The sequence below is a fragment of the Dendrobates tinctorius genome, unplaced genomic scaffold (assembly GCF_039654945.1).
Source record: "Dendrobates tinctorius isolate UK_male_01 unplaced genomic scaffold, ASM3965494v1 ptg000004l, whole genome shotgun sequence".
In the NCBI taxonomy this organism is placed as follows: Eukaryota; Metazoa; Chordata; class Amphibia; order Anura; family Dendrobatidae; genus Dendrobates; species Dendrobates tinctorius.
Window position 1 is genome coordinate 12,557,211 of NW_027361672.1, and position 14,885 is coordinate 12,572,095.

Sequence of the window (14,885 nt, forward strand, 5' to 3'; positions counted from 1 at the left end):
ATGCATGCCCCATACCAGGACCGTAGCACATGTCTCCCGCTCCAGCTAGCAACCACAGTCCTTAAGATTTTTCCTCACATCCAGAATATAAATACAACGTCCGTAGCACATGTATACAGTCCCAACCGGGGTTCTCCGATCGTCCTTGTGGGTTCAGTGATGGGCAGATGAGCAGACCTGTATTTCATCAGATAGAGCCATGGGCTGTTCCTGAAGAGGGTCTCTTTGTAGAGGGAGCCAGGGACTTTTTATATCCACAGCTCCCATTCAGGATATTCTTCCACGGGATTGGAGGAAGGTGGGAGGAGGTGATCTTTCATTGTTCGATTGCTCAAATAATCTGCATATTTATCTTAAGTTGTGTAGGTTAGTAAACTGCAGTGGGTTGTTGCAATATGTAATCAGCATGCATTCACAGATGAACCGGGGAAATCGGTGCCCTGAAACTGACGTGCATGCAAATTTCTAATAAAACACAGCAAGTAATTCTCCAACAAAACACAAAATAAGTTCAACGTAACTGATGCTCCATGCTGGAAAAAGTCTACATCTCTTAGAGCATGGGTGGGGAATCTTTTTTTTTTTTCCCTGCTAAGGGCCACTTGAATATTCATATCATCCTTTAGGGGCTATACAAATTGTGCTCTAATTCCACCTAGAAAGTACGTCCTGATGTTGGTATTGAAATACGGCCGTAATCTTTCATTGCATTCGCCTCATCGATCAGTAGTGAACACTACGTGTGTGCTCACAGAGCAAGAAGAAATTATAATGGGCCAGTACCGTGAAATACAGTTGCCGGCCCAAGCACTGCTGTCTCCAGGAATCTGCCCAGGGGCCAGATAAAACGTCATCAATGGTCATAAAAGGCCTGCAAGCCTTAAGCGGGAGTCACACATAGCAATCTCGCTAGCGAGATCGCTGCTGAGTCACAACTTTTGTGACACAACAGCGATCTCACCAGCGAGATCGCTGTGTGTGACAGCGAGCAACGACCGGCCACCCTGCCGGGATCGCTGCAAGAAACCTCTGGACATATTTTTCGTCGCTGGTCTCCCGCTGGCCAGCACGCATCGCTGCGTGTGACAGGCGGGAGACCATCGATCAGCTGTAAAAAAAATAGTACAAAAAAAATTAAAAATATTGTTATTCTCCCCATCCGACGTCCCGCGCAGCCATCCTGCCTCTCCCCACGCTCCGGTCCCAGTGATCCTTTGCACGAATGACCGCGAGACGTCGCGCTGCCGCGAGACTGTGACATTCTCGCGGTTGTTCTCGCAAAGGATTACTGGGACCGGAGCGCGGAGAGAGGCAGGATGGCTGCGTAGGACGTCGGAAGGTGAGAATAACAATATTTTTTATTTTAATTCTATTTTTTTACAGGGATATGGCATCAGCGCTAACGAACACAACGATGCCGGGCATCTCTGTGCTGATCGCTGGTGAAGCGGTCTGTTTGACAGCTCACCAGCGATCACATAGCGACTTACCAGCGATCCTGACACGTTGATATCGTTGTCGGGATCACTGGTAAGTCGCTATGTGTGACTCCAGCTTTAGAGCCATGGATTCCTCTCTATGTCCATTGTTCCAGTAGTCTTTAATATAAGGCTAGCTCCTCACAGTTACCAAGTGGCTTGATGACAAGGGAAATGAAATCCTGAACATGTTTACCTACTTTGTGTGACACCAGGGATGGGGAACTTTTTATTTCTGCCAAAGGTCATTTGGATATTTATAACCGTACAAAATTATCAACTTGAAATTTATGTTGTTATATTTGGTCAAATATTAAATTTACTCACCTCTAATGCGATGGCTGGAGCTGCTTATCCATCAGGATGTTACTCGCATCTACTGTAACAGGTTTGAATTAGTCTGGAGCGCAGTCGGTTTTTTTGCATTGATAAGTTTATTAAAAAACTTGCAGCAAGTTATTCTGAACACAGATGTATATTACACTGCATGTCTCCTCACAGTGGGAAATTAATCACATGTGTATAGAACTCAAGCAATGTAAGATCTGCGGTATATACATCACATAGGATACACTGAGATTGCAATATACATCACATAGATGGCACTGGGCTGATGTTTATACATCACATAGGAGACACCGTTTGCTATTTATACATCGCATATTAGACAATGGAACTGCAGTATACATCACATAGGAGACACTGGAGCTGCTATACATACATTGCATATACATACATACATATGCACTGTAGTATACATCACATAGGCACTGAAACTGTAGTATACATCACATAGGAGACAATTAAACTGCAGTTTACATCACATAGGAGACACAAGCTGTAGTTTACATCACACAGGAGACACTGAAACTGCAGTATACATCACATATGAAACAATGGGGCTGCTATATATACACCACATAGCAGACACTGAAACTGCTGTACACACATCACATAGGATACACTGATACAGCAGTATTCATCACATAGAAGACACCAACACTGCTATATACATCACATAAGAGATGCTCAGACTTCAGCCCATACATCACATGGGAGACCAAATAAATAAGCTGACGCAAACGCTGGTATGCTTGCAATCTGTAAGTGCATGTTCACACTGTGGTCATTTAACAGACACAGCATAAGATAAAAACAAAATGAGCATATATTCTGTAGTAATTAAGTGAATAGTAATAGTAACATAGGGTGCTTTAACGCTATTTTGCTTAAAAAGCTTAAAAGCCATCCCACCTCGACAACACTATCCTTTGGTGTTAAAACCTCACCTTGTGCCAGCCAACCTCAATGTAGATGGAGGCAGAAGAGTACTGGGGCCTGACTGCGTGGAAGCCTGGCCTTGGGAAGCTATATAGATGAAAATGCCTAGCTCAAAAAGTGGAGCCACTCCTGTTTGTACAAACTAAAGAAATAACCTGTAACATAAGTGGTATACTTGCGATGTGTGATAGCACATTCACACTCACGTGGGAGATGCTCAAGCTGCAGCCTATACATCACATGGGAGATGCTGGGGCTGCACCCTGTACATCACATAGGAGACCCTGGTGCTGCAGCCTATACATCACATTAGAAACACTGCGGCTACAGCCTATATATCATATGGGAGAGGGACAGGAGCTCAGAATACACCAATTTCACCCATAAATTACGTTGTGACGCTGGCACTGGTTAGTGTCCGAATGTTATCCTTCATTGTATGCGTCACTGCATTCTGTAGTGAACGCTGAGTGTGCATGCTCGCTGTGTGAAGAGCAATTGGAGGGGCGAGTATACGTTAAAAACTATCGCCGTCACGTGCACTGCGCTTCCCTGGAATCTGCCCCGAGGGCCGGAGAAAAGGACACTACGGGCTTTAAACTGCCCGTGGGCCAAAAGTTCCTCACCCATTTGCTACACAATATGGTCTGCTTACTAGCAAAATTCATAGACTTAATATTGGTGGCATTTATCTAACAATAGGGGCAGCAGGTAAATCAACGGTGTCTAGACCCCCCCCCCCCCATTTTGGGGTGGGGAAGTGTGACGGAGGTAGGGTTTGTGGGTGGGGCCATATACAATACGTGACCCTAGAAGACTCCAGAGCAGCTGTGTAGTGACACACTATTTGAATACCGTAGTATATCACTTAGTGTATGTAGAACCTGTACTGCATGATGTTCTCTTGAGTAGCGGCACATGACATTATTGATAGTTGTTCAAGGTATATATCAGGCATTAGAGATTTATAATAAAGTGCAGTGACCTGCACTTTCCTTTCCTCCACCAGGCATTTATTAAAACCTGGAACAAAAAAAAAAGTGAAAACATCTGACCAACAAGTCATTTTACAGTAGAAATAGGGCAAATTAATAGGAAGTCTTTCATGTGTTTTTTTAGCAATTTTTTTTAGTTTTCATTAGTTTTTCTGAGCAGACCCACTCCAAAAGACTAAGTTCTCACAATGAATTTTTGTTGATTTTTTGACATGCTCTGTTTTTGCTGCATAAAAAAACGCAGCATCTTCCACTAGATGCGATTTACAGAAATCTCCTGCCCACTGGGCTTTTATTTTACTCCATGTAAACTGAATCGCCCCAATAGAATTTGACAACCCTGCAGTGATAACAATCCTCTGAAAATGCAATGGAAAAAAGCAAAAGTAACATGATGTATCTAATACATCACAGGAGGCAATAGGCTGAGTGCAGACGTACTTTTTGGCCCTGCGGATTTTTCCGCGCAGAATGGAAGAAATCCGCAGGTCAAATGACCTGCATTTTTCCTGCGGATTTCTTCCATTTTTCCTGCGGTTTTCTTGTGGTTTTTGTGCGGTTTTCCATCGCGGTTTTCCCCCTGCGGATTTGGTGACAGGGGAGATGGAAAACCGCACAAAAGAAGTAACATGCTGCAGATTTTGTACCGCGGAAAAATCCGCAGCGTGTGCACAGCGTTTTTTTTTTTTTTTTTACATTGATTTTATGGCTACTGTACATCACAATGCGGATATGCAACGTTTCTGCGCGGTAAAATCAGCTGCGGAACCGCTGCAAATCTGCATCGTGTGCACACAGCCTTAATCAGAGCCTCAATGCATGATTGCAGTCATGTATATTTCTCTCTGGAACGCGCCGGTGTTTCAGTATATACAGCTCTGGCAAAAATCAAGAAACCGCTTTCAGATTTTCAGTTTGTTTGATTTTTCTCTTTATAGTTATATTTTTGCGTAAAATGTAAATTGCTCTCTTATTCTATAAACTTCTTTTAACATGTCTCCGAATTTCCAAGCAATACATTTTCTTTTTTTTTTTTCTGACAAAGAAAAATGGTCAAAATTAAAAAAAAAAAAGTGCTTTCAGACCTCAAATAATGCTAAGAAATCAAGTTCATAATGAATTAGAAACAACAATAATAATATTTTAACTCAGGAAGAGTTCTGAAATCAATATTTTGTGGAATAACCATGATTTTTAATCACAGCTGTCATGCGTCTTGGCATGCTCTCCACCAGTCTTTCACACTGCTTTTGGCACAAAAACTTAAGCAGTTCTTCTTTGTTTGATGGCTTATAATTATCCATCATCTTCTTGATTACATTCCAGAGGTTTTCAATGGGCTGCCCATGACATGGTTTTGATGTGGTGGTCTCTTAATTTTTGCAGAGCTGTATACTTTAAAGATGCAGCCAAGGATCATTGCGAGAGAGGAGACTAGTATGGCGCCACTCATGGCGATTCTCCCAGTGCCTCTGGCAGTGGAGACTAGTCTTCTCTCCTAATATGGTCCCCAGCTGGATCTTTGAAGTATATTTTCTCTGAAACTCCAGAGCATATCTACCTGCAGTCGTGTAGCCAGGCTCTGGTTCATGCTGCCCTCGGTAAAGGCAGCATGAATCAGAGGACAGGTTCCCTTTAAGGCTGAATTATTCAATGTTTTGCATTGTAAGAGTATAAACTTTTGTGTTTTAGGAATTATACATTGCGGTTTATGCCTATACCTATAAATGATGCTTCCCAAGCACTGAAGACGAACCCAGAAAAAACAGAGGAAGCTTTACAAAAGGTAAGGTGACGTCTGTCTGACATAGTCACAGCTTCCTCTCCATTCACGGTCTATGGGCTGAAGGAGATATCCCTGGAATGGCGAACAGTATAAGTACAGGTTGGATACCAGATCCAAGATCCCTTCTGGGAGCGAATCATTGGTCTAAAGTAAAGTCAGCGAAAACGAAGTTTTATGTTAAATTCCCGAGATGAGTATCCAGTGAGGTTTTGGTGCTGCGTGTTTTCGCTGTACAAGAAATGAAGCCTCTTATATTTCTCCGCAAAGTGAATGGGAGTTACAGAAATGTCGCGCCAACTGTGCCTGTTTTTTTTTTTTTTTTTATAAATGCGTAAATTGACCCGGGGTGCATCTTTGAAATCCATAACATGTCAGTTTACGTTGCAGGAAGTATGTGTTTGCTGATTTTTTTTTTTTTTTTTCCCCCACTGGCTTGAAGGCGATGAGGAAAATCCAGAGATAAAAATGCATGTGTGTTTTTAATGCATTTCCGCAGCAGAAACACAAACCCTGCATATGATCCGCACATTACATCATCAAGAAAGTTTTATCAAAACAAAGTAACAGTTAATATATAAAAGCAAAGCACCTTTGTTTTTAAAAAGAATATTCCAAAAAGAGACAAAAAAAAGTAACGAAAAAAATGTGATAAACACATGCAAAAGGGAACGAATAAATGCAGTGAAAAACCCATGTAACGTAATTTAACTACTTGGTTCAGAAATCCTGCAGAAAATCTACAACAATAAGAACTCGCCAAATACTGATCTTGGGAACTTCTCCTTCGGATTTACGTATTTATCTGAAGTTGGACATTGAGACTCAGTTCGGGATGCTCATGACATAGGCAATGCCACTTATAGCGTGGTATACCTTACTTTTCATCAGAATTTGTTCCAGCTTAGCATAGTATAAAAGTAAGTCAATTAACAGGATTTTTAAAATGTAGCTCCTTTTCATTTAATGCCACACAGACCGCTAAACGCACAGCTTCATGATGCTCAAGCACACAAATAGGTTGTCACTGAATTAATGTCCTTACAGAGGTCTAAAGGGTAACATTTCTCCTTGTGGAGAGTGACATACTGGTCCTGGCATGAAAATGTAAGGAGGCTTATTTGCCCTGCAGTGCTCCTCTGGAAAATTAAATATGCAAATGACCTCTTCAGAGAGGAAGCAGACTGGAATTCTATAGCGCCACCTGTTGGAAGCAGCAATCCTGCAAGTCCCTATCAATCCCTTAACAAACCTTGCAATATGACCTGGAATAAAAGCCAAATCGGAATCTATTTGCAGACACTGTGTTTCAGGATGTTGCCCCTCATCAGTGCAAAGTATGAGATCTGATTTGGCTAGGTGAGAGGTTCTGGACTGTGGTCTAAGGGGTAACATTTCTCCTTGTGGAAATTTATACACCGTTCCTGGCATGCCAATGTAAGGAGGCTAATTCGCCGTACAATGCTTCTCTGGGAAAATAAATGTGGAAATTGCCACTTCAGAGAGGAAAAGAAGTTGAACTATATAGCGCCACCTGTTGGAAGCAGCGATCCTACAAGTCATTGTCAACCCTTTAACGAGCCTTGCAATATGACTTTTGATAAAAGCCAAATCAGAATCTCAATTTGCAAACACATTGTTTTGAGGTATTGCCCCTCATCAGTGCAGCGTATGAGATCTCATTTGGCTAGGTGAGAGGCTATGGACTTAAGATTGCTGCTTCCAACAAGTGGCGCTATAGAGGTCTAGTCATCTTCCTCTCTGAAGAGGCAATTTGCATCTGTACTTAAAGAATCAATGTGAACAGCACTCCTAGTCCAAATACACACTAGTTGGGTTCACGCAAACTGGCGGATTATGGTAGCATCTATCCACCAGATGTAAATCCAGAGAAGAGAATGAAGCAGCACTCCAAAGAACATTTCAATTTAATATATTCTAATCCAAGAATTTAGATATATTATATTGAAACAGTCTTTGGTGTCCACTTCCCTTCTTTCTTGTGTTGCCTGTTATTTGCTCAAATAGTTATTTAACAGCAGTCTTCTCCATGTGATATACTAGGGTTAATTTCCCAGTTAGTACCACCGCTGCAGTAGGAGCAAGGTCTTAGTTTGTTTCCATTAGCCCATGTTGTTGCATGTAGATAATTTTGTGTTTGGGTCATTTTTTGTCCATTTTCTTCCTTACATTCCTTTTTTACCTATTGTATATATTTTATTACAAAAGTGCCACACAGTATTCAATCTGGACAATCATGTACATGGTATATAACATGGGTACTTGGTATTTTTTTTCCAGGGTATAAGTTTGATGATCACCTGTACGGACCTAGGCGCTGAGGTTAAATGGAATCTGTCAGCCGTTTCCCTTTAATGTTATACCTTTTACTACAAGTGCTCATCTTCATTAAGCTTGGCTTCCCTCAAAGAGTCTGTCCTCCTCAAATTGGGAATTGTATAAGCTCATATATTCGGCTTAATGTTGGTGGAAAATTTAAATGATTTTTTGTTGTGTTCTAAACCTCAATGTTTTTGGCCTACACATGTCATTAATTCTTGTAATGAAAAAATCAATTTAAAGTCCTTAGATGTCATTTAAGCCCTTTCTAGCATAGCAACCTTTTTCAAAGGTAATCAGACTCTTTGTATTGAATTGCAATCTTAATGATCTCCGTGATCTACTCCATTCTGTGTTTTTATTTATTATTTTTTTTTATCTTTCAAAGATTGAAAACTATTTGCTGAGGAACCACGAAACAAGAAAGTACCTTCAGGAGCAGGCCTACCGACTGCAGCAGAGCATTGTCACCAGCACTACACAACATGTAAGCCGCCAGTATTCAATCTGGACGTGGATTATCATTTACCATATTTTCTCTTTCTTTTTTTTTTTGTTTGTAACCAAATTAAATTGGCCTAACTTTCAAGCATCTCTCATCTTGAATAATTCCTATATAAATGTTGCCATCTCTTCTCAGTAAATGCCTGATGAAGGGGCCTTCTGAGCCTTGAAAGCTTGCAAATATAATTTCTCTGGTTAGCCAATAAAGGTATCACTCCTTGAATACTATTCTCAATCAATTTTTTTGGGGGGACACAAGTATTTACACCTATTAAACCAAATTAAAAAATCCTAATATTGTAATAATTTTTAACCAATAAAGTGATATATTTTCACATATAACTCAACTTTCTGTGGGGAAATCTTTTTTTTTTTTTTCCTTGGGCCATTTGGATTTGTATACCATCCTTCGGGGCCCGTACAAATTGCACGCTAACTCTCACCATAATGTACGTCCTGCCGCTTGCACAGGTGTCGGGAGGTAATCTCTCGTTGCATGCGCCTCATCACTCAGTAGTAATTGCTGCATGCACGTGTTCACAGAGCAAGAAGGAATTAATGAGCCGGCAACATCAAGTAGCTTAGATCAGTCACTCATTCACTCCTGCCGGCGATTCAGCTGCTCCATGACAACAGAGCAGCTCTTAATTAAACCACTTTTATGGCAGATCAGTTGGTGACTCTGACTGATCTTATTTACTTGGTCTGTGTTCACACTTGCACTGGGGCTTTCCATTAGGGTCACATTTGATAGCAAGAATAGAACGACTTGCAGCACTATTCTTAATGACAAAAAGCGAAGTGGAAACGTAATAGAACCCATTCTGATTGTTCCTTTAAAAGATAATTTTAATCAATAGATCTTGGAATAATAATAATTTCCACAATTGGATGTGTTTAAATAAAATGTTCCTGTGCTGAGATAATCTTATAAATGTGCCCCTGCTGTGTACTGTGTAATGGCCGTGTCTGACCGTACAGGAATATGGCCTGATCATACCACAGCTCCTGGGCAGAGGAGGAAGCAAAAGAGAGAATACAGACATTACAGCAATCACAGCTGATTCTTTCTTTGAGGTAATAAATTTCATAAAAACAGGCAGGAAAATGTTTTACCTCACAAAAAGAATCCGCTGCAATCCCCTGCAGTAATGTCTGTATACTCTCCTTTGCTTCCTCCCCTGCCCAGGAGCTGTGGTATGATCAGATCATGTCCCGGCCATTACACAGTACACAGGGAACATTTATAAGATTATCTCAGCACAGGAATATCTTATTTAAACACATCCAATGGTGGAAATGATTATTTTTCCACGATCTATTGATTTAAATCAACTTTGTTTGTGTCAGTGTCCTTGCTTCTGTCATAAATGCGAGCCATGATGACCGTGTTAATAAAAGTTGTTATATTTAATACTTTTTTTTTTTAACAAAATCATTGAATATTTTTGTTCCAGCCTTTACCTTTTTGATGCTGTCTTAAAGCAAGCTACCTTCTAGATTGCTAGGAGTGATCATGAATAGTAATAGCAGTGCGTAGGCTTTTAGTCATAGCATACATTTAATGGGAAAATGAATGACAAATGTTACATTTTCCTTTTTTTTTTGTATTTTAAAATCTATTCGGTTTGTATTCATACAGCTGTAACTTTCTACTTTACAGATGATTGACCGTATTTGTGTCAAAGTTCAAGACCACCTAAACTCGCTAAGAAACTGTGGCATTGATTTTGTCCTAGAGGATGTCAAGTCCGCAGAGAGACTCATGCGTGATGCTAAGAATTCAAAAACAGTACGTCCTGATTAGAATGGGTAGCAATGCTTATTAATGAAATAGCTTTCACTTGTGGCAGTGATCTCTGCATGTATTCCTTTGTGTGTTGCAGCTTTTGCCAAATTTGTATCACCTTGGAGGAGCAGCATGGGCTGGTGCTAATAATTTACCAACCCCCATTCAAGAGACTTTGGAGTCAATGGCAGGAGAAGTCACCAGAGTTGTTGATGATCAATTAAAGGTATTGTTTGTTATGGGTGGACTGAGGCTTTTTTTCATTTTAAAGGGATTTTCCTAGACTTTCATATTTCGGATATGTCATCAAAATCGGATATTTGTGATGACACCAATGCCCCTATGATCAGCTAATTGAAGGGACCAAGGAGCTCTAGAAGTGGCACAGCTCTGTTAACCATTGGTGACCTATCGTTTATAGGTCATCAGTATCTCATCAGGGGGTTCAACTCTCTGCACCAACATGGATCAGCTGGCAAAAGGGGCTGTGAAGAACTGGAATTGGCCCAGCTCAGAGTTGTGGCCATAAGTAGCACTGCAAGATCTCTCCAAATATAAGTGGATGGGAGTGGACACTACTACCCACAGTCACAACAATATTGCTATATCTGTGAGTGGTACTGTCAGCTCCTATCCACTTATATTTTGAGAGAGCTTGCAGTACAATTTATGGCCATTATTCTGAGTTGTGTCACTTCCAGTTCTTCGTAGCCCCTTTTACCGGCTGATCCGTGTTGTTACACAGAGTTAGACACTCTGATATGATATTGATGACCTATAATAATAATTCATAATAACCAATATTAAATTCTTGGAACACCTATTTGCAATTACAAGTGGGGCTGATGCCCTAGAATTTTGCAGAACCCTGTATTATGGTTTTAGAAAATCGGGAAGGCAAGTACTGTCCTACTACCTAGACGGGTGGCTGGAACTGAATAAACTTGCCTCCGGTCGCTGTTAATTCTGTACATGAAAATACATAAGAGCATTGAGTAAATGCAGTACAGCACAATTAAAGACAAGTAGTGAGGTTTTGCTGTGGATATGTTGAGGTTTTATTGAACCAGGCACTATATCTATTACACAAAGTGAATGCTTGGGAGTGATAAGTGGGTGACAACTCTGTGCGATAATCTCACTGTATACACTAATTGACTGCCTATAATGCATAAAGTGCAGCCAAGCCAGCGTGGGATTATCTATAAGAAGCCTAATGACCTCATTAGTATGGAAGCAATGCTGTAATATCTGCATAAAGAATTCCTAGAGAATTGAAGTATCCTGCCTTTTCCGTGGATCATACAGTTGTCTCCAAATAGTGCGGATCTTTTCATCAGTTGCGTATTAATGTTCAAGATCAGTTCATTACTTATTTATATATAGTTCACACATACACGCACTTCCCATACATGTTTAATGGTCTTGTTGTAATAATGCATTATGTTAGAGGTTACATGTTTTATTATTGGAAATATGCTAATTTTTCAGCAAAAGTAGAATGGTGATGCAAAAAAGAGTTGGCATCATAAGCCATGCTGAATGAAAAGTATTGTCTGTTTCAGAAGTCTGGCATGGTACAATCTACTTCAGTCAGGATTATATATGGAGAACAGTATGGGTTATGACATATCGGGTCATATTCTCCACTGATTAACCCGTTAGGTTTAATGATGGTATAGCTTAAGAGTTGGCATAATGCAGTGGTTAATTAACAGTGTATGTATGTTACAAACTAATTAATGTGCTTTCATAGGGCAACGCTTAGTAGACCAAAGTAAAATGTAGATGTGCAAATATTGACTCGCTTTGTGGAAATGTCTGGAACACAACCTCCCCTGATACCTTCAACCACAAATGAATTTGAGGTCACTGCTAGACCTCCTTTTACTGAAGTGACTGACGAGTGGACTTAAGACCCCGTCACACACAGCGATATCGCCGATTTTGTGATGCCACAGCGATCTCACCAGCGATATTGCTGTGTGTGACATGGATCAGCGACTGGCCCCCCCTGCCAGGTATCGCTGATCGCGCTCGAACGTCCTGGGCCGTTTTTTGATCGTGGGTCTCCCGTCGGCCAGTACGCGTCGCTGCGTGTGGCAGTGAGAGATCAGTGACACTGGTTTCCAGGGTAAACAGCGGGTATCTAAGAACCACGCGGCTCTTGGTTACCCGCTGTTTACCTTGGAAACCAGCATGCATGCTGGTCCTGATCACTGGAGGGGCTGTCTGTGACAGCTCACCAGCGATCAGCCTAAGGGTACCGTTACACCTAGCGATGCACCAGCGATCCCGACCAGCGATATGACGCGGTCAGGATCGCTGGTGCATCGCTAGGTGGTCGCTAGTGAGCTGGCACACAGGCAGATCTCACCAGCGACATCGCTGGGGAAGGGGGTCGCTACTTACCTGTCAGACGCGGCTATCCTGCGTCCTCCCGCCCGGCTCCACGCGTCGCTCGTCGGCGCCACAGGAAGTGGCCGACGAGGAATGGTCCAGGAGCTCCTCGCGCGATCAGCGATAACCAGCGGGGGAGGCGGTCGGAGGTAAGTATCACATGCAGCGATAGCGCTAGCAATATCGCTGCAACGTCACAAAATCGGTGACTTTACAGCGATATTGCTAGCGATTATCGGTGTGTAACGGGGGCTTAACTATGTCCCAGAAATCCCATCCATGTCAGATCGTTGGTGGGATCGCTGGGACATCGTTATGTGTAACGGGGCCTTAAGACTTTGCAGAGATATACTTCTAAAGTTTAGGACACCTAATTTGCTAATTTCCTTGTAAACTAAGGTGGCAGTAACAGAAATTTTTCTTTGGGGGTGTTTACCTTTTCACCAGAATGATGCTTAATCATAAGAACACACAGAAAAAAGGAAATAATTTTTCACATTGACCACATGCATAAGATCCTAACATGATGCCAACAGAGGTTAAAAGGGAATGTCCACTGAGCACAATCCCGTTCTATTAGACGGCTTCAGCTGATGACTGCGTTACCTGAGCTCAGGGCGATCAGCTATAATCTGAAAAGGAAGTGTTCAGTTACTATACACAGTGACCAAATGGGAAATTACAGAATGACTATTGAAATCAATGGGCTGTGAGTGAGATGGGATCTTTGTAACCAATCATCGCTGGTACCAGACTGGGGAATCCTTTTTATGAACTCTGATTTCCAGTGGGGGAAATTGTACTTCTGGTGTAATTTATAATTCATTTCTAGATTTAGTTTTGCATTTTAAACGGTATTGAAATCTGTGAAATGCCATAAGGTGATGTGTACTGATGTAAGGAGGTGGCATGAAAACCTCATTGCTTCTCTCTCTCTCCTGTGTGGTACCCGGATGGTGTGCCTATGAACATAATGTGTACTGTGAAGTGTGTTACTGTTGATTGCATTGTGTTATGTATTATTGTCCTGTGTCTGCAATGTTACTATATGTGTTAGAGGCAGGGCCAGCACAGGTTAACTGGGTGGGCTGGATTTGCAGCCTCTTGGGAGCAGGAAGCTCCTGTTTCTGGCTCAGAGCCATGGCACGTTTGCCCAGGGCAGAAGCTCAGCTGCGGCTGGGAACCGGACTAAACTCCAGGAGGGGTAAAGACTGCTGTCACGGACCTTTGGGCAGCACAACGGGCATCAGGACTACGTAGGTGCCCCGCCGAATGGACTTCAAGCAACCAGATTCCGGCACATGGACTACCTCCTCTTTCGGCCGCCGTGGCTGTTGTGGGTACGGCCGTGGATGTCGTTAGGGAGTGAGCAGGAAGTTGATATTGCACTTTGTTCAAAACTGTTTCATTAAGACTGCAGCTGTGTCTGGCATTGCATCTGTCTTGTCCATTTCTGTACAAGGTACCGGGGTGTACACTGACTGTGGCTTAGTTGATTCTGCTGGGACTACCACCCCGTGCTACCTTGTTACACTGACACTGAATACGCTAAGATGTCTCATTTACTTGCTACAGCACCCAAGGTGCAGAGTGTAAACACTGGATGTGGTGGTTGCAGCATAAGAACCTTACAGGCAGCAGAATTTTTTATTTTTTTTTTAATTTTCCTTTTTGAAGGCCATTATCGTAATAACTAGGTATTCAAATTTTTCTATGCCCAGGTCCTGAGCATTTTTATTGGTACATTTTATACAGTGTCTTCAATAAAGTGACGCCGAAGATCGCAGTATGCGCACGCACTGACTCTGGCACTGTTTTATTGAAGTAATATACTACAACATGAACATAGCAGTGTGCACGCAGCGGCCATAGGTATAATGGCCAGCGCGTGCACACTGCTGTGTTACCATTGTAGTAGAATTCTTCAATAAAATGGTGCCAGAGTCAACGCAAGCGCATAGCGCCATATCCGGCGCCCTTTTGTAGAAGACACTGTCTGCAAATTCGCACATGCAGTGTCTTCAATAAAATGGCACCATCTTAATATATAAAGCTCAATGTGGGTGTGTATGTGTATGTGTGTGTATGTGTGTATGTCAAGGATTGGCATCCGCACCGTCGCAGCTACAGCCCAAAAAAATTTGGCACAGTCATACGTCTGGACCCCGAGAGCGTCATAGGCTATGTTGTGAGGCGAAATTTTAGCCCCGCACGTTCCAATTCACCAAAGAATTTTGCCCTTATCTACATAATGGGGAAAAAGTGTGTGTGTGTGTGTGTGTATCAAGCCCCGCCCCTCATTATGATGTCCTAAT

General features: G+C 42.0%; 1 protein-coding gene across 2 annotated transcripts in view; it reads left to right on the forward strand.

Annotated features, from left to right (window-relative positions):
* CARMIL1 (capping protein regulator and myosin 1 linker 1) overlaps window positions 1-14,885 on the forward strand; it is a 331,630-nt gene that overhangs the window by 201,724 nt on the left and 115,021 nt on the right. For both annotated transcript variants that reach the window (XM_073566150.1, XM_073566151.1), the window contains exons 23-26: window positions 5,447-5,540; window positions 8,266-8,364; window positions 10,045-10,173; window positions 10,268-10,396. In XM_073566150.1, the coding sequence (XP_073422251.1) occupies window positions 5,447-5,540; window positions 8,266-8,364; window positions 10,045-10,173; window positions 10,268-10,396 (451 nt within the window). The remainder of the gene's footprint in view (window positions 1-5,446; window positions 5,541-8,265; window positions 8,365-10,044; window positions 10,174-10,267; window positions 10,397-14,885) is intronic.